Source organism: Primulina eburnea, chromosome 1 (genome assembly GCF_022965805.1).
Source record: "Primulina eburnea isolate SZY01 chromosome 1, ASM2296580v1, whole genome shotgun sequence".
Lineage (NCBI taxonomy): Eukaryota > Viridiplantae > Streptophyta > Magnoliopsida > Lamiales > Gesneriaceae > Primulina > Primulina eburnea.
In genome coordinates, this window is record NC_133101.1 from 60,902,184 (window position 1) to 60,926,225 (window position 24,042).

Consider the following 24,042-nt stretch of genomic DNA (forward strand, 5'->3'; position numbering starts at 1 on the left):
GTTACATGGTAAAGATTCTTGGGAAGGATGGACAATTGAGAGAGGCTTACCAATCCACTAAATCCCTGTCAGAACCAGTGCATTGCAGTGTATGGGGCGTGCTCTTATCATGCTGCGATGCTTATAATACTAATGAATTGCCAGAACTAGTCCATAAGGTACTCTTTCACTCATTCAATGTGATGAATAAGAAGCTCGCCTCCAAGATTCAAGAATTGTAGCTCACCGGGTTGATTGCCTTTTCCATGACCCACGACAAACTGGCTCAACGTTCTAAGAGAACGTAAATCTGTCTTCAACTAATATCCGTACACTTCCCAGTGCCATATATAGTCGTTGGAATTTGAAAATTTTGAACCTAAGTTATTTCCATAATCTTGTTGGATTGCCTAAACGTATGAGATGCTTACAAAATATGCGTCACCTTTTATTTGATGGATGCCGATAATTGAGTCATGAGATGCCATAAAAAATCGGGGAAAGTACATTAAATTTGCCAAATTGCAAACAGCGGAAGGAAACTTTGTCATGCTCGTTCTAGCTACTTGCATCTAGGATTCTCAAACCACTCAAGTTCAATGCATTTTTATGGTTGCATTGTGCCTGAACTTGGGTACTTTATCCTCCATCACTGAAATGTGAATATCGTCGTTCCTTCACGATTTGTCCTTACTTCTTGGAATAAAGATCTCAAGACCAGTTCATGTCATATTTTTTACCAATAGCCTCCTCCACCAATATTTCGTTCGATGAAATATATCCATGAGCTATCTAACGAAGTATCAACTCGTCTTTGTAAATTTTTTCGTCCTTGTTAGGAAAGACCGCACAGTAAGCAAAACAATGTCTCCAAGTCTAGTGGAAGATGATGATAACTCAATTGCAAGGCTGGTAAGAGCAAAGTTTCTTCTTTTTGTAAGTTCTAAATTTCACTATGTTGAAAACACAGCCCGTCCTTCTCCGTCTTAAATTGTGGATGACCTCCAAGCGCCTTTGCAGCAAGAGGCACAATTAGGCTCCAGGCTAATACCATATTCATTATTATTTTTATATAAAAAACAAATAATATAATATGATGTGTCTGAGTTGACGAGAGTAAAACTAATTGTCATGAGTTCGAATTTTTTTATCAATATATTATTGTTTGAGCATGTCGTACGTTGAGCGAAAATAAATAAATAAATAAAATTATATTAATTTGTTAGAGTACTATTATGAGACGGATGAACTTTATCGATATTCACGGTAAAAAGTACAGTATACAAGTCGTTTCATTAGTTTGGAGACCAAAACATTTTAATGGGCTTATTTGTATTTTAATCGAAAAATAAGATTAATATAAATATATAGTATTTTTTGATAAACAGAGTAGGTTCTCTATCCTTTGCGGCGGTTCAAACTTAGGATCGGTTCGCCCAGTCTCTCCTCCTCCTTTCACTTTTCCCCGATCCCTAACAGCCACCGTTACTCGCCACAGCCCTAGTCATACGCCCTAAAACACACACACGCACCTTTATCGATGCGTTAAAATCTACGTACCCATTCAAATTTTCAAATATTTTTCCTCTGTTGTTCGAAATTGTAATTCTCGAAGATCGGGGACTTCCGCAGATCCGACAAGCTGTTTCCTTCTCTCAGGTTTGATTTCTTTCTTATTTTTATGTTGTTATGTGCTTGTGTGCTTATTCATTTGTAATATAGGATTTGAGATTGAAATTTGGTGTAGGAAATGGGATCTAGGGTTTCAATATTGGTATTTGAGGTATCGATTATTGTGACTAATCATTGCAGCGGACGAGGACGCCTCTATATGTATTATTTTCGTGGATAGTTGTGCATATGAATATTTGGGATACTTTCTTCAATTAACTGGATATACTGGGAGAGAGAGAGAGACGCAGCTCGTTATTGTTGTTGTGATTGTATTACAAACAGTAGATTCAATCGCAGGATGATTATGCTGAGTCACCTTGAGGTGGCAAGTAGTATAGTACAGCTTGACAAATTATCAACGCTGTTCATGTGCTGTTTTTCCCCCTCAATTACAATAGTTGGATTTACGGATTTTACTCATTTAAATACTTAGAGCTTTGCTCATAACTGGGTGTTCCATCAAGTGAAAACCTCGTCATTTTCTACACACAAAAAAACCTCGTCATTTGGATCCGATGCACATCTGCTGCAGCTGGTTAGTATCTGGTGCAATGCTTAGAATTTTAAGAAACTTCTGGTTGATTGGGTGTTTGCGTATTTAACTGTGGGCCCTTATGGTAGAGGAGCATACCTTATGGGGAGTGCATGCCACAAACCATCGGCTTCGGCAGATCGCTTAGCCCCGTTCATCGGTCTCGTGACAAATAAGTTTCTCTTTGACCTTTTTGTCTCTAATAACTAGAGTGAAATGGTATGACGAGACCTTGAAACCCTGTGTTGGTTTTATCACTGCACGAATTAAAAAATGCCCGTCAGAAAAATAAAGCGGTCTTCTGTTTTTGGAACTATCAAAAATAACAATTGTATATTATGTATCCACCTTTCTTATACCTTTTAAGGCTCTAACGTTGGCATGCATGGGCCCTCTGTAGTTTCAGAAGAATGAATTGACCACTTCTACTCTCACTATTTACATCTTTATATTTGATATTGATATAGTTTTTATTGAAGCTCTTGAAAAATAAAATTTCAATGAAAGGGGTGAACTTTTTGAAGAGTTTTATTTAATTTTAATTTTTAATCAGTATATATGTATTGTGCATAACTTCTTTTTAAATTGACTATCCCGAGTTTGTGTAAATGATTTTTTTCACTCTTTCTTATAATTAATTTATTATTATATTGACCGTGTGAAGTTGATATTTAGTTGTATGATTTTTGTGGCAGTTTGATATGTAATTATCTCCTTATTTAACATGTAACATTCTATCTTAATATGGGTAAGATTTTGAAAACTCTAGTATTGTGAAACTTTATTTTGCGAATTAATTTGATCAAATACTAAAACACATCTCATTTTATATGACATTCTTTGTTTTCTTTGAGATTGACACAGATCCATTAAAAAACTTGTAATGTCATTAGTTTCGTTTAAAAGTTTATTAGTACAATTAACATTTTCAAATTTATGTGATAGTGTGATAATTCTTGTTTTAGGTAATGCTATTTGAAAATTTTCCCAACCTTGTGGGCAAGTTCTACACCAGTCTGACCTAGCTGGGTGAATTTTATGGGCCTGGCTTATAATATTGATCTGTTGATATCTAACTCTCAGGGTTCAGAGACAGTGTAGTTGACATGAAGCTGTTGAAGAGATTCTTTTTGAGTTTGGATTGATTTAGTGCAGAATCACCTCGTCCTTTTTATTTTATTTTATAAAGTAGTAGTGAAGAACTGCCTAATGTTTCTGTGTCTCATGAACTATGATGAAATTGTGTGGCAACTAAAGGGCCTCATAGGAGGCTGGACCCGAGTCTAAAAATTGGCCTGGGGACGGGTTTGAGACTGAATATTCTTGGTACCTAGGAATGAAATTCCATGTTTTTAGAAATTATTTTTTGCAAAGTGGACGATAATTTTACATGCTTATTTTTCTTTTTAAACACATTGTTCTTCATTCATTTATTTTGATTAATATTATTAATATAACCATAAATTGTTATTACTATTTTATGCATTTTCTAACTTTTATTTCAAATAATATCACTCGGTTTAAATATTCCCCTGATTGACGTCTTGTTTCCTTATTTGTGTAGGTTGCCTGAAGTTGTTTTGAATGAGATTGGCTCTTCCATTTGGCAATGAATTCAAGTATGTTGGCTGGAGAACGAAGGTACTTAAATATGTATTTTTTCTTTACTACAAAAGCTCAAGTAAATGTGACTGAATTTGAACCGTTACAAATAAAAAGAAGATGGTGATTCAATTAAGGCTCTATTAATCGTTGAAATGCCCTCAGTTTTGGAATTTACTGGTGATACTACAGTATATATGCAGATTTTATTGGATGCTCGTTGCTGTTATGAAAATATATAGTTCTTTTGGGTTCAGTATTGAGTTTTTTGTGTTTTTGTCGAAGTTGTTTCTGGTTGAACTGTTTTCGGTTTCTTTATTTCGTTTACAATATTTGTTGTGTTATTGTATGTTTTCAGTTTTGATTATATTTATGGGTTACCTTCTCTGAGTAGCTGCCAACCTACGTCATTGTGTTTGTCTCATTCTTGGGGAGATGCATTTAGCGCCTCTTGAATTTACGTGTTTATGGGATTTGGAAACTTATTTTGATGCTTCTGGTTTTCTTTAGATAAGTGTAGGTTTGAATTCTAAATTCTTTTTCTAATGATGACTCACCTTGTAGGTGGGCTTCTGCAAGACGGGGTGGAATGACGGTTTTAGGGAAAGTTGCTGTTCCAAAACCCTTGAATTTACCAAGCCAAAGGTATATGTAGCCTGGCTGGATCCTCACTTCTATCTTAGCATTTACATTTCTGAGTATACTTTCTAACAAGTTACCCTACTCTATTTGAAGGTTAGAGAATCATGGTCTTGATCCCAATGTTGAAATAGTTCCCAAGTGAGTGATTAGTGATTTTCTTTTTGCCTTATGCAGCACGAATGCCTTTCAGTTGTTTTCCGAATTTTCTGCTCAGTATAACCATGTTCTGAGTTTCTTTTCTTGTGTCCTTTCTTTACCTTTTTCTATTAAATTGATGAAGCTTTGTTTCTTTGCAGGGGTACTCTTAGCTGGGGTAGTCGTCCATCCTCTGGCTCAAATGCATGGATCTCTTCTGCACCGAATGCTGATGGTAGAAATACTGCACATAGTCATGTCAGTGGACGTCCTTCATCTGGTGGAAGTGGAACTCGACCATCAACTTCTGAAAGTGACAGGACAAATGTACCTGTTTCCAATACACGGGGTTCAAATTCTAGACCTTCGACGGCTTCTGGGTCGTTGACATCAAACCAGACATCGTTGCGCCCCCGAAGTGCAGAAACCAGACCTAACAGCTCTCAGGTTTCAAGATTTTCGGAGCCTGTGTCTGAAAGTTCAACTGCATGGGGTGCAAGTGGTGTCGGAGAAAAATTGGTAGGGTCAACCTTGTTACTAAACATCTACCCTTTAGTTGCCAGTAACAATATACTTAGTGAAAGCAACTATTTCAATTTTCTTCAGTTACATATGTTTTAGACATTTAGCGATGAACCATGTTTATGAACATGTATTTGTAGAGTACTGCGCAGATTTCTTAATGTGCCTACTGTTTTTGTAAAATTGCAGGGTGTAAAATCCTACAAGGAAGATGGATTCTCCCTAAGTTCTGGAGATTTTCCGACTCTCGGTTCCGAGAAAGAAAATTCTGTGATTAATATGAAATCACAAGGTTGTTAGCTGTATACGCAGAATGACTGCATGGTTGTCAGTTATTGGTGCTTCTCAATTATTGTTTCATTTGAATTTGGCTGTCTTCACTGTTGCATTTTCATGTGTCAAGCAAATGCGTTACATATTTGATGATGCAAGAAAATGTCCATTTCAGTGATTTGAACCATTTGAAATTGATCTTGGCTCCTTTATCTAGAAGCTTGATCACCTGGTCCGATATGTTTTAGTATTAAACCTCTAGATTATTTGACTTTTATTTTTTCCTTTTCTATTTGTTGTTACCTTGTGTTTTGTGTTAGGTGTATTTATATCTTGTGCACTACATTATTTTGCATGACTCAGTTTTGCTCATCATTTTTCGACAGATAATTGCCGTCCTAGCTCAGCTTTTGATAGAACAGCTCGGGCAAAAGAAGAGGATGCAAAATTTCATGCCGGTCTGTACTTGTCTGTCTTTCGTTGATCTTTCTTACATCTTATAACTTTGCTATCCTGTATTTATTACATTCCATTATAATAGTCAGTTCTTTCAAATCTATTGTAACACTTTGCTTCTCTTTAGTACAGATGCCCAATGTGGAACTATGAATATATTGAGGATTGATCGTCCCCGGACTGCTGAAGATGGCATCTTCCCTAGAATGGAAAATTGGCAAGGGGAGCCCCAGCAGTATTTCAACACCAATATTCCTTCTCAACACTTTGATGCTTGGCACAGTCCTTTTAATGCCCCAGCTGGTCCTTGGTATAGGGGTCGTCCCCCAGGACCTGCATTTGGAGGTCATGTTGCTCCTGGTGGCATTCCGATGGAACCATTTCCTTATTATCCTTCTCAGATTTCACATCCGGCTGTTGGTGGTGCACAGTCGGTTCCACCTGCAGGGTCTGGTCCTAGAGGAACCCATCCCAGAAATGGAGATATATACAGGCCACCGATGCCTGATGCCTATGCACGGCCAGGTATACCATTTAGGCCCGAATTCTACCGAGGCCCCCCGGTTCCACCAGGCCAAATGACTTTTGAGGGTTATTATGGACCGCCAAGGGGCTATTGCAGCAACGAACGGGAAATCCCATTTATGACGCCAAGGCCCCCTTCATACAATGGTTTTCAAGCACTGGGTGCTCACGATCCTGCTAATTTCCCTGGTGGCACTATTGGACATGGTCCTTCTGGTAAAACATTGCCAGTACAAATGGAAACTGATCACCAATCACAGCAAAGAGTTCCCTCTAAGAACCATAGTGACTGGTATCGGAAGGATGGAGAAGAAAACTGGGATCGGGATATACGTCCTAAAGTTTTGTATTCTGGAAAAGGTAGCCTTCCTGCAATGACTTCCCAGAATAATGAGTGGGGGGCTGAAGAGGATGTGGAAAACGATAACTATGCCAAGAGGACAGTACCAAATGACAATACTGCCTGCAATTTTGAACATCAAGGACATCCATCAGACAGCGTCAGAGTAAGGCCCGTTGAGAGCATGGGTAGTGGAAAATTGGTTAACGATAATTTGACCAATGAATTACCAAATGTGGCATCTTTTCCGACAGAAGAGTGTCAGATACCTCTTGCTAATGAGAGAAATCCATCTTTACAAGGGGAAACAAAAGATTCAGTACTGATGCAGAAACAAGTTCTAAACGCAAAGTTTCATGTTTCTTCTGATGGACAGTCTGATTCCCCTAATGTGTTCAACAGGGAGGAGTGTAGGAATCGGTTTCAAGTTGAAAAGAAGATGCATAATTGTTCTGTTGAAGGTACTGATGCTGCTGGATCTTTTGAAAGGGTTCCCACATCTATAGATTTTGGCTCTGCCCTGCATCAAGTGACTGTTCCGAAACAATCCTCCTCTGCTGCATCCAGGTCCAATTGGAATTGTTTTTTTTAATCCTTTTGTTTTTCATTCCATGTCCATTTCTAAACAATACATCTTATATTTATAGGAGCTCATATCATGGTGGGAACGGTAAAGTTAATCGTGTACGTGACCCTAATGATGCTGGAAAAACTGCTGAAGACTCTATGATAGATACTGTAAGGAAGATTGAAGGAGAACCTGCTGAGGAAACATCTGATCCATCTGATATCCAAGAACAGGTTCTCTTATTTAAGTGATTATTCTTCTCTACAAGTTGAATGCATCTAAAAGTTTCTCTGTGACCTTATCTATGAGTTTTAACCAGCGTGCCAGGAGGAGAGAATTGGCAAAGCAACGTGTGCTGCAATTGCATAAGGAAGAGGAAGAACGCACAAGAGAGCAGAAGGCCAAAGCTTTTGCTAAATTAGAAGAACTAAATCGTCGAACCCAAGTAGGTGAAACTGCAAACAAAAAGGAGACAGCCGAGTCCTTTGATGACATCTATGGGGAGCAAGAGATATTGTGCACCCTTGGGGGAACAGTGTTGATTGATCCGAAGTTTCAAGCTCCTTGTCAAAATCCAGTCTCTGATTCTAATGTTACTTCTCTGGAGAGTAGTATCAGTCAGTCTGGGGAATCTGTTGAAGTGTCCAAAAATTTGCCTGTGGAGCCACCTCAACAACTGGAACCTAATCTGTCACATGGTCAATCTTTCCATATGAAAGATCCACGCAATGCTAGGAAAGTTGGCATGCAGTTGAATGATGGAGGCATCTCTAAACACAATCGAATAGGCTATAAACAAAAGCAGAATAAATCATCGGTGAAGAGTTCGCATGAAAAATCTGTTGCAAATATTGCATCTGAGGCACCAGAAGATCTTGTGAGCGTTCCTACTAATTTTACTTCAACTGAGGCTACTTCAAGTGAAATTCAATCAGGTTACGAGTCAAACATGCTCAACACTTCCAACACTGTGGCCGAGCCTTCCATCCAGCAGAGAAGGAAAACCGATAGCATTAGAAATAAGCACAAATTGGATGAGGCCCCTGTTTTTCCTGTTTTATCTCCAGTTCTGTCGGACAGTAATCCTGGAAAGCCGTCTGTTGAAAATGTTGAGTCTAAGGCTTCTTGGTCAAACCTGGATTGCTCAGCAGCAACAGTAGCTGATCTCGACATAGGAAGCGAAGGCTTGCCAAGGCGTTCTCTTCTTTACCCAATGAAGCCAAGGCGTTCTCTTCTTTACCCAATGAAGAAGGTCACAACAGAGTAGCAAATCAGTTGAAACGTCAGCCTTTTCGAAAAACTTTGAGAAGTCAACAGCCCAATAAGTTTGTGGACGTTCATCATAATAGTGATGCTGTTATTTGGGCCCCTGTGCGCACGCAGAACAAAGCCGAGAGTGGAACTGAAGTTGACAAAAAATCTACTCTGGAAGTGGATAATGCCACAAACAATGACAATATGGCACAGAGTAATTCAAAAGGAAAGAGGGCTGAAATGGAGAGATATGTTCCGAAACCTGTGGCTATGGAACTTGCTCAGCAGGGAAACACTCCACATATGCCTTCTCCAACGAACATTCTTAAATCAGATGAGGTTCCTGGGATTTTACAATTTGGATCATTCGGCACTGTAAGCCCACAACCTGTGGGCTCTGTGACTGTACTCATTGCGTCTAAAGTAGAGACAAAGGAGGGTGAAGACAAGCATAAGATTCACAAAAAGGAGCATGGAACATGGCGGCAACGGGCTCCAACAGATTCATCCCATATGAAAGGTGTGAATCTCGGTCCTGCCCTGATAGCTGAACCTTCTAAGGACGTCCCAAAATCTACAGAACAACATCAATTCATAAATTCTGTGACAAATTCAGCAAATGCTGATACTTCTGATAGCCATAGCATCTTCGATAACACAACCACATCTGCAATGAGCAAAATTCCTGCCATGAAAGATCATGGGCCAACAGTCCGAGGAAAAAGGAACCTACCTTGGGTTCCTCAAAGCACAGGAAATAATCCTGATCATGGGGATGTTCTTTGTAATGAAATTGATGGAAGTGGCAATCTGTCAGCTGCAGATGTGGACCGTCCAGATAGGACTATTGTTTCAAAAGATAGTCGGAGTCGTGGAGATCAGCCTTTGTCTCATTGGAAGCCCAAGTTGAATTCCAAATTTGCAAATAATTTGCATGGTAACAAAACTACTGGAATTGAAACTGTGGCAATGGAAAGAACCGGGGCCTCAAAGAAGGATCATCCATCTCAAAAAACAGTGCAAGTTTTACCTCAAAATGATAAGCAAACCCGCAATTCGTATCGACCTCAGTCTGGCCAATCTGTCTCTGAATCTAATGTGGTCGAGGAGTCAGTTGCAGGCAATCAGCAAGAGTTTGACATAGAAAAGAAGCCTTCCTCAGCAAAAGAGCCTCCCTTTTCACTGAACCAAGATCCCATCAACTCCACTGAATCAGCTCCTTCTGCAAATACAGATATTAAGCATGAGCATGATATCTCAACAGGCTCAAGGAGAATTGGCAAACAAAACTCACGAACCATGAGAGGCCATGAATCACGTGGAGATTGGGATTTGAGCCAAGAAAATAGGCCAACTCACGCTCATAAATTTCGGGAAAGGCAGAGGCGGAGTGCTCACTATGAATACCAGCCAGTTGGACCACACAAGAGTAGCGGACCGGAAAAGTTTGATGGACCTGCAGATGGAGCTAGTAATGCACGCATGATAAACCAGGAAAGGGGCCAGAATCACCCCAAACGCTGAGGATACTCTTATAGGTATGAACTTGTGCTGTTTGTGTCCACTTTGGTTAGGGCTAGTTGTAATGTGAAATTTGAAAATTTGATGTCCTTTTGTTTTCGATTCCAGCTACCTCAACGCTCGGCTTGGTTAGGAAGGTGGGTGTTGTGGTTAGATTTGAGCTAGATTCTATATTTATATTTTTAATCCAGTTTGTCTCATTGACAGGTGACACACACATTGATCGAATTAGGAGTCTAGTAGGGGCAGATCTTTGGGTGAAGATGTCATGTTTTTGCAAGTTTTAGTTCCAACTGTAATTGTTTCGATACACTATAACCTGACTGCAGTTTTACATTTAGCTTAGCGAATGTGGTAGCTATGTGTATTTTGTGGCAAGATTCGAGATTTGCTACACCCGCTTGTTGCTTCTTTGTCATATATGTTAATCAAGATCCTGCCTATTAAGCAGGTTAAAAGATACACTGATATAAGCTAGTGCACACTATTCTTCGTACAGTTTTAAGAAAAATGTACGAAGTTTCAGCATTAATGCGATCTTTCGACCTTGAATTTCAAAGCTTCAGTTTATTAGAGATCTTCCAATATAAAACTTCATTAATATTTTGGTGAAGCATTTCTTTGTTGCTGTTAATGCTTGTTTGTCTATTGACTAACTTGAAAATGGTTAATCTATCAGAGATGGGCAACGGGCATTTTGAATTTTATACCTATCGCATATTGGATGGGTGTCAAATTAATTCTTCAAAACCAAGTATTTAAGTTGAAATTTTTTATTTAAGAATAAGATCTCGTGTTCTATAGGCGGGGACCGTATCTGGTGTAGATTGCCGATTGTAGCATGGAAAATTTATATCGATTTTTGACAATATAATAAGATGAGAAAAGTTGGATTTTAGGGATGAAATTGTAGGAAAAATTGGTTTAAGTAGAAGAGTCGCCCGAAAAAGGCTAGTGATTTGATTTCACGCATGTAAAATGTCTAAGCAAATTTGGTATAGAATAGAAACACAGAATGAAAAAAGGTAATTGGTGTGACAATTTGATTTCGTTCTAGTCACACATTTTGGATTTGGTTTTTTTTTTCCTTCAAAATATCTTCTTTCGACATACCAACTTGTCAAGGAAATCGAAACCGAACATTACATTGAGTAGCTAAATGACCGAATTACGCGTACACAATTTAGAGTTCCTGTATGCATGCATAATCAAATATGGATTTATCGTCTCGTTCTCTTCTTGGGATCTATTTTGAGATTATATTTATGTACTTGAAGAGAAGATCGGTGCATTCAGCGGCTCATTTTCTAGCCAAACGTGCGATTAGTTTGGAATGATTTGATTTAATTATGACAAAAACTTGTCTGAGATGGTCTCACGAGTCATTTTTTGTGAGACATATATCTTATTTGGGTCATCCATGAAAAAATATTACTTTTTATGCTAAGATTATTATTTTTTATTGTGAATATCTGTAGGGTTGACCCATATCACAGATAAAGATTTGTGAGACCGTCTCATAAGAGACATACTCTTTAATCAATATGATCCCTTATGTTATGGTGTAATTCTTGCTGTATAATTTAAAAGTTTTGAGTTGCACAATTATCACAAGGTATAAATTTTGGTAAAACGACAAACGTTCAATCTTAAATCTGAATCATAAAAACTATTTAAACGTCAATAATATGGTGAAAGTTTATAACAATTTCATATACAAAATTCTTTACTAATATTAGTTGTTAAATAATTTAACTTCTGCATATTAAAGTTCAACAAGAAAAAGAACATAGTCGTATTATGGTGTATGTATTTTTCCAAACACAAAATCAAGTGAATCTTAAAATAGCAAAATGTTTTTATTAGAACTTTGATTGACTTAGTATGTTCAAATTTTAGGAACAATAGAGAATCAAAATAAAAAATATTTTTAAAAATTAATAATAAATTATTCAAAAATAAAAAAACTAAACTCTTAGATTTAAATTGGTTCAATCTATTGATAAATCAAATTTATGTGCTTTAATAAAAAGGTGGGGATAGATATGATACTAATACACTAAGCATGTTGCATTTTTTCAATTATTATTGTAATTAATAATATTATTATAAGATTTAAATCATGATTAATTTTAATAATAAGATTTAAATCATGATTAATTTTTAAAATATAATTATTATTGTAATTAATACGTAAATTATCTTTGATACCTAAAATTATGATATTATTTTTAGATTGGTAAAATTATGATATTTTGATAGTATTTCCTCAAATTCAATTGGACCCTTTAAGTTTGGGCCTCAAGGGTTTGTACCCAATACATCCTGACAAGAATCGAATAGGTAATTCCCTTTCCTGTTGTAACAAAACCCTCGTTAGCGCCGCCGCAGAGAGCCTCTCATTTCATCACCACCGTGGTATTCTTCTCAGATCTCAGCAGCGAAACAGATTTCGATCAACAAGAGACCCAAAAAACCAATTCCCAGTTTATTGGAGACGATGGCGTCAAAATTTTGGACTCAGGTTTGTTTCTCTAGAAGTTGTGTGGGTCTGTACTCTTTGAGGTTTTAAACAGAATGGATTTTGGTATGATTATTTGATAATCCATTGTTCTTTTTATTCTGGATATGTGCAAAATTTGATGAGAAGCTTCCTGACGCTTTTGTAGATAGGTTTACTGTATATGTGTGCGCCAGCTTATACCAATTTACATTTTCTTTTGAATGTGGTTTATTGCCAAACATTTATTCTGTTTTGTTTTTTGGGGATGTTAGGGTGACAGTGAAACCGAGGAGGAGAGCGATTATGATGAGCAAGAAGAAGAAACTGGACCAGTGGAGACAGCTCCAGAAACTGCTGCGAAAAGATATTACTATGTGAATGAAAGTGATTCTGATGATTCAGATGGACAGAAGAGAGTTGTCCGGGCTGCCAAGGACAAACGATTCGATGAGATGACTGCCACTGTTGATCAAATGAAAAATGCCATGAAAATTAATGACTGGGTCAGCTTGCAAGAAAGTTTTGACAAGATCAATAAGCAATTGGGAAAGGTCATGAGGGTAACAGAGTCGGACCGGGTTCCGAATCTTTATATAAAAGCCCTTGTAATGTTAGAGGATTTCTTGAATCAGGCCTTGGCTAATAAGGAGGCAAAAAAGAAAATGAGTAGTAGCAACGCGAAGGCCTTGAATTCCATGAAGCAGAAGTTGAAAAAGAACAATAAACTGTATGAGGAAACTATTGCCAAGTGTAGGGAGCAGCCAGAACTTTTTGAGGAAAAGGTCGAGGATGAGCAAGAACCTGAAGATGATGATGAGGATGAAGATGAGGACGATGACTTTGATGAGGACCCTGGAACTCTGGAATCTGAAGAGACTGAGGACGAAGAAGAGTTGGGAAAGGAGGCTGCTGAGAGTGGACTAGGCTGGGAGAAGATGTTGAGCAAGAAAGATAAGTTGATGGACAAGCAATTCAAGGATCCTAGCCAAATAACATGGGACACCGTAAACAAGAAGTTTAAGGAGATAGTCGCTGCTAGGGGTAGAAAGGGGACTGGAAGAATTGAGTTGATTGAACAGCTCACTTTCTTAACGAGGGTTGCCAAGACTCCTGCCCAGAAGCTTGAGATTTTCTTCAGCGTTGTCTCAGCACAGTTTGATGTTAATACGAGCCTCAGTGGTCACATGCCTATTAATGTGTGGAAACAATGTGTGCGGAATATGTTTGCCATTCTTGATATTTTGACCCAGTATCCAAATATTGTTGTAGGGGACACGGTGGAGCCTGAGGAGAATGAGACCCAAAAAGGAGCAGATTTTAATGGTGAAATCAGGATTTGGGGAAATTTGGTTGCCTTCCTTGAAAGGGTAGACTTAGAATTTTTTAAGTCACTTCAAGTGATCGATCCACATACCCGTGAGTATATTGAGAGGCTTAGGGATGAGCCCACATTCCTAGTTCTGGCTCAGAATGTGCAAGAATATCTTGAACATATTGGAGATTTTAAGGGTGCCTCGAAGGTAGCTCTGAAACGGGTTGAGCTCATATACTATAAGCCACAAGAGGTATACGATGCAATGAGGAAATTGGCTGAGCAGTCGGATAATGGGGTAGAATCTGGAGAGGAAGCCAAAGCTGAGGAAAGCAAGGGCCTATCATCGTTTGTTGCAACTCCTGAGATAGTTCCTCGCAGATCTATTTTTCCCGAGAACAGCAGGGCATTGATGGACGTCCTTGTATCACTCATTTACAAATATGGTGATGAGCGGACTAAGGCTCGTGCCATGCTTTGCGACATTTATCATCACGCCATCTTGGATGAGTTTTCGACTTCCCGCGACTTGTTGCTTATGAGTCATTTGCAGGAAAATGTACAACACATGGATATTTCGACCCAAATACTGTTCAACAGAGCGATGGCACAGCTTGGTCTATGTTCGTTCAGGGTGGGGTTTATTACTGAATCCCACAGTTGTCTCTCAGAGTTGTATTCTGCTGGCAGAGTGAAGGAATTGCTGGCACAAGGTTTTTCCCAGAGTAGATATCATGAGAAGACACCAGAACAGGTAACGATTGTATTTATAACTTTTTTTTATTCATATAACATGTTTTTTGTGGTTCTTATGGAAGTTTAATATGCTCAAGATAATGATAATTTTTTAGCTGCCAACGGGCTTGCACGTTATAACTAGTTTAAAATTTATGTATTTATTTATATTCCACGAAACATTTCTTTCCGTACATACCAAAAGATGGAAACATCAACTTCTGAATAAGTTTTCTTTGCTTGGTTTTTCCATTTGGTTTTTTAGATGTGGCTCACATGTTAATATTATCTGCAGGAGCGACTGGAGAGGAGGCGGCAGATGCCGTACCACATGCATATTAATCTTGAGCTTCTTGAAGCTGTCCATCTGAGTTGTGCCATGTTGATGGAAGTGCCTAACATGGCAGCCAATGTGCATGATGCCAAACGCAAGGTCATAAGCAAGACTTTCCGCAGGTTACTTGAAGTGAGCGAGAGACAAACTTTCATTGGGCCTCCTGAAAATGTCAGGGATCATGTAATGGCTGCTACAAGGGCCCTAAGGCAGGGTGATTTTGAGAAGGCCTTTGATGTTATCAACTCTCTCGATGTTTGGAAACTTCTTCGCAACAAAGATAATGTTCTTGAGATGCTGAAGGCTAAAATTAAGGAAGAGGCTTTGAGGACCTACCTTTTTACCTACTCATCCTCCTACGATTCTCTAAGTCTTGACCATCTGGCTAAAATGTTTGACCTCTCCGATTCACAAACACATGGTATTGTGAGCAAAATGATGATCAATGAGGAGCTTCATGCTAGTTGGGACCAGCCCACACGCTGCATCGTTTTCCATGATGTTGAACACACGAGACTACAGGCTCTAGCGTTCCAATTGACCGAGAAACTCACAATTCTTGCAGAAACAAATGAGAGAGCAATAGAGGCACGAATTGGTGGTGGTGGAATGGCCGAGGGTCTCCCTCTTCGGCGCAAAGATGGTCAAGACTATGCTGCAGCGGCTGCTTCAGGTGGTGGTAGCAGGTGGCAGGACTTTACTTTTACTCACGGCAGGCAAGGTAGCAGTGGTGGGAGGACAGGATATAATGCTGGTGGCAGAGGCGTCGGTGGTGGTTACACGAAGGATTATACTCGAATAAGTGGTTACCAGAGCTCCCGGCATCATGATGGGGGGAGGATGAATCAGAGCGGAGCAACTGCCAGGGGTGGCAACATTGATGCATCAACTCGGATGGTGAATCTCAACAAAGGAATTCGCACATGATGGGGGAACTTCGCTGTTTGAGCTGGTAGCATCGGTTTTGTCATTATTGAATTTATCATTTTAATATTTGGTTGTCTTTGAGACTTTGACATTATCATTATCATTATAAAAGGAAAAACCGAGTTTTCCGTGGTGATTGTTTATATTCATAAGTTTTTTTAATCTTTTCAAGTTTATTTGAAAAATCGTTTTTAAGTCTTCTGTTACCTTTTCTTGATTGAAGACCTAGAAATATTATTTGGACGGTTGGGATCCATTTTCTTATTTCTTCAAGCCATCATAGAGAATTCCTGCACTTTTTTATTATTTTACTTTTTTGGTTATTACTTCTTCTGCTATGTCTTGTTCGCTTCATTACTCGTCCTTTTTTTCTCTCTCCCTTTGGACATTCATTGGATTCCTATCTTCTTTCCAAGGGTCATACTTTTCGAGGCATATAATGGTGTGTGATTTGATTCGGTTGCGGGTGTTATGGGCCATAAATCTTGTAATTTCTTCGTTTCGAGTTCGAGGTTTTTTTTTTTAAATCGTAATTGTTTTGCGCTGTGAAAAAAAATGCTAAAAAGGTCACATAGAAGAGATTTTTTTTATTAAAAAAAACGGTTGTTTTAAGGTATTCTCCCAATAAATAATGTTCCAAAAGGTGAAATTGCTCATCTTAGACGTACCTCACCTCCTGCTCGACAGGATTATGAGAGGAAGTAAATCACGGTGACTCAGTCAACTAACAGCAGCTAGACATTCTCCCTATAAATATTGTATGTACGTGAGATAGTTGCATTTAAGCACCCTATACTTCTTACATGCTTGCATATAACCCCACAAAATATTTGACTTTTTAGGAGTCACATTTCCTTAATTCGTTGTATTTGGCAGGCATAACCACATATTTTGTTATTTTCTTCCTCAGGTACTTGCCATGTATAAAGTTTTCTGGTGGAAAAGAATTTGAATGATTTTTAATTTTAATTTATTTAAGCATACTCTCTTATCTTTTTGAATTTGTATTGAATATTTCATTAATAGTTATTTTCTAATCTCACAGGAGTCATAAACTATATATTATATATAAATTCTTTTGAATCTTTTAAGTTAATTTTGCTTCTTAAACAAAAACATTTATAAATGAAATTAGCCGACTGTTATTCATATAATGTACTTATTTGAATTTTATTAACCACTATTCAATATTCATAAAAATTATCTCCGACAACTTTATATAATAACTGTATAAACGTGTATGTAAATATAAAATGATAATTAAATCAAAAGTAAATCAATTATTTGAAATACAACATGTTTTAACTAAATCAAGTATTTATTTTAAAATTTATAATAAAATAAAAAATAAATCAATTATTTGAAAAATAATTTGAGTAGGTCTCTTGTGAGACAGTTTCACGAATCTTTATAATGTGTCAAACTTACCGATATTCACAATAAAAAATGATACTCTTAGAATGAAAAGTAATATTTTTTCATGGATGACCCAAATAAGAGATTTGTCTAAAAAATACGACCATCGTGTATTTGCCAAATAATTTTATGATTCACATATATTATAATACACGCGACAATATGCGGTTATGTTGGTCTCGTATAATGCTTAGAGTCGAATACATTCTTGATCTGTTGTTGTATGATTCTAGATTACGTTTGCTTAGACATTTCCATGTCCCAAGACGGAGTCTTGTTGGACTGAGTATTTGTCATGCTAGATGTGATATCTACAGTCGAATGGCGATTCGAAGACGAGCTATTTATCTTCAGAGATTTGGTTGTGCCATCCGAAGAAAGCATACAAGAATTCTGAAATGGCCGTTGCTGCGGCGAAGGCACTACAGCGTCATCAGTTTTTAGCATCTGAACCACTTCAGACATCGATGGGCGCAGTGATCTACGAGTTTGTGTACACAAAAGCCCGATTTGAAGTACTCGGGAGGCCTCTGATTCTTGAAATTCGCCTCTCAGTTTGCTGTCAATTGCTTCAGTAATGGTTTTGGACTTGTAATTTCTCCACACCTGAGCATGAGTTACGATTTAGCTTATCTAAGATTCCTGATTATTTGATACAGACATCAAAGGTAGAAAAATCAATAGTGGGATATGAGGCTTACACACTGTAAAATCGAGCCTGAATCGTGCGCGAATATGCTGTTCTTTCTGCCACATGCAATTTCTATAGCCAGCACTCCAAAAGCATATATATCCGCTTTCTCTGTTAAACATCCTTGCACCAGATATTCAGGGGCCAAGTACCCTCTGCAGCCAAAGAAATACAAATCATTTTTGATTTAAACTTTGCTCATAATCTACCGGGGTGGATTTTCATATTTTCTCAAGATGATTGGAAAGGGTAAAACTTACACAGTACCCGCAACTCCGGTGCTGATATGAGTTTTATTATGAGCAACACTGCGAACAAGACCAAAATCAGCTACCTTTGGCGTAAGGGTATCGTCCACAAGTATATTACTGCTTTTTATATCTCTGTGAATGATCTTTACTTTACAACCTTCGTGAAGATGCGCAATCCCCTCAGCTATTCCCAGTATGATATTGAATCTCTGATCCCAGCTCAAGAGTTGGCAAGTTTTCCTATCTGTCAGTTGGCAAGTAAAAACTAATTTAGTGTCTGATCATAACATCATATGAATGGTGTCACATTTCAGGCCCTTGCTAGCGGGATACTTCACTTGCATTCATATTGGCTTTACAAAAGTAATCAGCCAAAGTTAGTAGAATAGTATTTTTTTAAACGATAAAGAAATTGCTAGCTAGAGTAGTCCATTATAATCCATTGCTTGACTAGCAAAATGTCTCGTAAGATGCACCCACAATCAGTTAATTGGTTTGTGCAAGAATTTCAACAAATGTGACTCATAATACCATGACAGGAATAGGGTTGAGAAGACATTGGAACTGATCATACCAAAAAGCATCTGATCAAGATTTTTGTTTGGTACAAATTCATAAACAAGAAGACTTTCAGGTCCTTCAATGCTGCAACCGAGAAGCCTCACGAGATTCTTGTGCTGGATCCCACTTACTGAATGGACCTCATTGAAGAACTCATCCGCCCATTGCCGAGAATTGAAGAAAAGTCTTTTGACAGCGACTGTCGTCCCATCAGAAAGCAACCCCTTGTACACAGAACCAGCTCCTCCTTGGCCTACTTTATTGGTCGGATGGAAGAAATCTGTGGCCTTTTCAAGAATCTCGTACTTGAAGTTAAGTTCTGACGATCTTACAGAAGATGGGAGTCGAGAAACTTTCCTATGTTCTATTTAGAATTGAATGAAACATCACAAAAAAAGCTATACAAAATGTAGATAACAAAAGAAACCCGTTGCTTCGTGATTTCACCTTGTTTATTTCCTGCGTATATTTGACACCCCATAAACGCTCCGAGTCCAGAAAAAAGTAGTATGACGATTGACAGCATGGTAAATACAAGAACTGCAACATTGTTATGATCTACTTGTTCTGGTAAATAGGTATTCGAACATGTTAGAGGTCTATACAAAATTATAAAATAAAGCAAAACTGACAAAATCAAACGAGCCAAAAACATATTCTACTACATGTTGAGTAATCTAATAATTATTTAGCTCAAGAATGTTGAAAAAAAATTCAAGAATGGCACAACAGTTCAAGAATGTCGGCAAAACCAGCTTGTATGTATATAGAAAATCGATAGTTTAAACAGGTCCAAGGATAGGGATATGATAGACTATGGAAATAAGCGTGAATTGGAAAGGGAAAACTAATAAGAAATTTATTTTCCCTACCCTTTTCATTTTGGGCCGCTAATGCAGCATCCCCGAAGAACTTCCTGGTTGAATATCTCAAGTAGCAACCGGCATTCATGACATGCCCTTCAGCACCGGGCAAACACTTGTCAATCTCTGCACCAGCATCAGACAAACACTGTGTACAATTTTTATGGTCCAAGTTTTCCAAACACTGTCCTAAAGCATATACACCCAGTAGTCCACTCTTTCCTTCGGATGCTCCAAACCCTTTCGTCGATCCAGCAAATTCTGTCACCTCTATCACTGCTTGATGAACTTTGTTAGCGAATTCCATCTTCATGTACTTATCGCTCGTAATATCCGTCGGATTATGACAGAGGGGCTCCAAATGATCAATTTTCTCGTTTGTTTCATTAAAGAAATTGTACTGCTCGTACCGGAGAAAGCAACCTTCCAAGAAAATGGTGCCTCCAGTTGCAGGAAGACAATCAGTGAGCTTTTTTTTTGCCTCATCGAAACAAATGTGGCAATCTTGTGGTGACAGATCATTATGGCATTGAAATATACTATAAATCTGTGGTTCTGGGGATAAAACTGATCGCATTCCAAAGTAATCAAAGTTACTAAGATCACTCAAAGCTTGCATAGCATGCATGAAATTCCTTCTGAGATTTCTATTTCCGGAAATTTGAAAGCTTTTGCACGAAAAACCGGCTAAAACGATTCGTGGATCAGAATAGGAGGCAGGGAAGAAGAAAAAGATTAAAACGATCGATAAAACCAAACAACGATGACGAAAAACGAAACCAATCAAATGCATCGGATCGAAGTTCTTTTGTAAGTTTCTTGATTTTTCTAAAGGGTCGGCGGCAAAATCATTCGAAGGGTGATTCCCTTTTCTTATTCTCGTCCTTTGTTTCTTCCCATTCATGCATGAGCTGTGTTCTGTTTCTAAGAACAGACAATCGAATCAAAACATGATCGGCTAACAGTTCTTCTGTTGGAAACAGAACGTGATTTGAAAATTTTGGGGTTTTTTTTCTGAATCTTTTGTTGTCGTTTCCCATGCACATGAAGGTTTGCATTCCAAGATTGGTGCGATCAAATGTTAAAATTTAATTCATGTGAAATATTTTAATTTTATGCCCTATTTAATATAATGTTTGAAATTTGGTGTATAAGTTTTGCTATATATAGATTAATGTTTGATCTATAATATATTTTGAATTATATATATATATATATATATATATATATATATATATATATATATATATATGTAAAATATTTAGATTTTATTAAATGAATTTAAATAGAATTAAATTCAAGGCAACGAGGGAGACAAGATGCAGGGTTTTTATTAAAAATAATTTAAATTTTAATTTTTTTTTTCAAAAATAATTTTTAAAAATAATTATTTCAAAACTACTTCAATCCGCTCCTGGGAAGCGCGGATGCTGCCTACGTGGAGCAGGGTCCGCGCTTGACTGCTCCACGTAGGAGCGTCCGCGCTTGACAAGTGCGGACGCTCCTACGTGGCCATGTGCTCCGCATTGATTCGTCCAAGCGATTCTTATCTTCTTCCTCCTCCTCTTCTTTCCTCCATTTATTTTTCTCCTCTTGTTCTCTCGTTTATCAATTTTTCATTTCCTCATCGCAATTTTTTTTGACGAAGTTGAGAAGATCTACGGCATTTTTCGAAATGGCAGATAATAGAAATCCAGAAGATCTTAGTGTCCTCTATTTACAAGCGACCCATATGTCATCACGAGTATCTTCGTTAACTGTTGATGATATTATCAAAGTGAAAAAGTCAGACAATTGATTTGGAAGTTATATACTGATAATTACTTACACAGGTGTGTATTGTCATATTTAAATTATATGGGTTTTTATGGAGTTTTAGAATGTGGCTCGCAAGTTATTGATAATCATTTGATTACTGCGCTTGTTGAACGTTGGAGACGTGAGACACACACGTTTCATTTTCCATGTGGTGAAGCAACAGTTACATTACAAGATGTTTCAATAATTTGGGGTCTGACAATTGATGGTGAAGCAGTAACCGAAGTAGACGTGTCGTATAAAGTTGAGGAATGACAACACATATGTTTGGATATGTTGGGATTTTTGCCAGCATCAAAATATTTGAAAGGTGGTCATACTTCCGACACGCATAATCTGACCACAGCTGATTTTCCTGAACCATTCGACCACCTCTAGTCACACGTTCAATAAAATATTGTACGCACCTCTGAAGTGTCAAGTGTACTATGGCAGATATAGGAAGTCTACGAGCACCCTTCAACACACTATTTAAACACTCCGACATATTGGTTGTCATCACCCCACGACGCCAACCACCATCATGTGCCAAACTCCATTTTTCTTTCTCAATTCCAGCCAAATATCGGTGCGCCAAAATGTTTTTTTGCTTGATTGTCATCACCCCACGACGCCAACCACCATCATGTGCCAAATTCCATTTTTATTTCTCAATTTCAGCCAAATATCGGTGCGCCAAAATGTTTTTTTGCTTGATTGCCTCCATTATTGATTCAAACTTACAAATTTGATTCTGTGTGCCTGCCGCCCAGCATAAGTCTTTCAGATGCACGTCTTTAAATTTAGCGTTGAAGTTTGAACACACGTGTCTCAAACAAAAACGATATACACCGTGTGGAGGTTGAAAATATGGTAGATCTGCAGTTGCACGCACGATTCCCTTATGTCTATCAGAAATAAGACACACCCCATTTTGACCACGAACAACATGTCTTCCTAGATTCTCCAAGAACCATTTCCAAGAATATGTTGTTTCTTCATCCACAATAGCAAATTCTAGCGGAAGAACCTGATTGTTCGCATCCAGAGTGACACCGATCAACATTTTGTGCTTGTATTTGCTATACAAGTGTGTACCATCAACACTAATTATTTTTCGACAATGCCGAAACCCATCAACACACGGCCTAAATGCCCAGAAAACATAGTTCAGGGTCTTACTCATTTCATTGTTGGCTCTGAGATGATTCCACTCACAACTGTTCCCGGATTGTATTTGGACAAAGCACACATATATTTCGAAAGTAATTGAACCGAGCTCTCCCATGTACCATAAGCAATTTCCATAGCACGTTTCAAACTTCGTCATGCCTTCAGGTACGAGATTTGATAACCATATTTATCTTTCACATTTTCGATGATATACTTATCTCGTACGAAGGATCACAACGAACAACTCCCAATAGCGTATGTGCCACCATCTCACTGTTCAAATTCTTATGGTCTATACCAACAGAGGTAGATATATATGTATGAGGCCCGCCATATTTTGTTATTTTCCAATAACCAGTCTTGGCCTTCAATGAAGCATGAAGTCCCCATTGACAAATGACCGTAGAAGAATTATTTTTACAACGTAACTTCAACAAACTACGTGTGCTATCTACGACACGGTACTCACGCCTGACAACTCTGACTGAATAATCCTTCACAGATGCAATAAGATCATTCTTATCTTTAAATAACATGTTGACGCATAATTCACCTCTATCTGGATTGTAATAGCTTGATTGCACTCCACAAGGAACATCGACAGAATCAGGATGCTCTTCCCCAAAAAATTTATTGAAAAATGATGGCATTTCAGAAGTGTTTGACAGAAATGGTACGGTCTGCCTCTGCAATGTGTCACGTGGTGGTTGTCGAGATGATGTCCCCTTATCAGGATTCGTAAAAATATTCACTTCATCATCAACATTCACATCGTCTTCTTCAGACTCGCTGTATGATATATCGGGTTCAGAATCAGTCCTCCAAATATAATCATTATTGGCCTCATCCGGACAACGAGCACTCGTATCTAATGTTGGATTCGGCCAATATGGAACATTATTTTGTTCCGACGAGACATTTATAAATTGATCCCAAGGCCCACTTACATCATCGAAACTCATATTACCGAGTCCTTCAGTAACCTGTGGAACATAAGATTCTTGTTCATGGAAACCACCATATGTAGACGTACCGGGTTGGTTATAAAAACCTGAATCGGATGCATGTGGAACGTACGATTCAGGATCATCAAATCCAACATTATTCTCAATTGAATTTGCTTCCACTTACAGATGCAAAACATGCATATTGTCACATTACATTATAAACTGTAAAACATCGTCATCAACGAGATTGACTTGAATTTCATGTCAAGATGCTCTCTCCATGAATGAATACTTGGTTGGCATCTTCAAAACAAAATTCGCTGGATCGATTGCTAACATTTTATGCACAACTTTAACTAACTCCATCAAATTAATGGATCGTGGTACCCGTAACGGTCTAAAAAATGGAATGCTATATTCAATCGATTCACTATCGCTAACTACATGACCACCAAAATATAAGAGTACGTCGATGTTAGACATTTTTTCGCTGAAATTGGAGAAAAAAT

The 24,042-nt window shown here is 38.0% G+C and overlaps 3 protein-coding genes across 3 annotated transcripts; 2 read left to right on the plus strand and 1 right to left on the minus strand.

Annotated features, from left to right (window-relative positions):
- The first annotated feature begins 1,362 nt into the window (after nucleotides 1-1,362).
- On the plus strand, nucleotides 1,363-10,483 carry LOC140836889 (protein MODIFIER OF SNC1 1-like). The gene is given in 12 exon segments (XM_073202763.1): nucleotides 1,363-1,638; nucleotides 3,750-3,826; nucleotides 4,352-4,432; nucleotides 4,523-4,567; nucleotides 4,726-5,083; nucleotides 5,276-5,378; nucleotides 5,746-5,817; nucleotides 5,948-7,247; nucleotides 7,328-7,481; nucleotides 7,568-8,446; nucleotides 8,449-10,040; nucleotides 10,132-10,483. Coding segments are annotated over 10 exon segments (4,602 nt in total). The 5' UTR covers nucleotides 1,363-1,638; nucleotides 3,750-3,794; the 3' UTR covers nucleotides 10,027-10,040; nucleotides 10,132-10,483.
- Nucleotides 10,484-12,318: 1,835 nt separating this feature from the next.
- Nucleotides 12,319-15,977, plus strand: LOC140836897 (eukaryotic translation initiation factor 3 subunit C-like). Its single transcript, XM_073202777.1, has 3 exons — nucleotides 12,319-12,547; nucleotides 12,799-14,592; nucleotides 14,869-15,977. Exons 1-3 carry the CDS (start codon nucleotides 12,524-12,526, stop codon nucleotides 15,832-15,834), a joined length of 2,784 nt encoding a protein of 927 aa, XP_073058878.1. The 5' UTR covers nucleotides 12,319-12,523; the 3' UTR covers nucleotides 15,835-15,977.
- A 1,440-nt stretch (nucleotides 15,978-17,417) lies between these two features.
- LOC140813529 (cysteine-rich receptor-like protein kinase 1) lies at nucleotides 17,418-20,648 on the minus strand. The gene is made up of 6 exons (XM_073172054.1): nucleotides 19,626-20,648; nucleotides 19,201-19,320; nucleotides 18,767-19,117; nucleotides 18,202-18,436; nucleotides 17,952-18,096; nucleotides 17,418-17,856 (listed from the first exon to the last, which is right to left on the minus strand). The coding sequence occupies exons 1-6, from the start codon at nucleotides 20,518-20,520 to the stop codon at nucleotides 17,485-17,487; spliced, it is 2,118 nt and encodes a 705-aa protein (XP_073028155.1). The 5' UTR covers nucleotides 20,521-20,648; the 3' UTR covers nucleotides 17,418-17,484.
- Nucleotides 20,649-24,042: the final 3,394 nt, after the last annotated feature.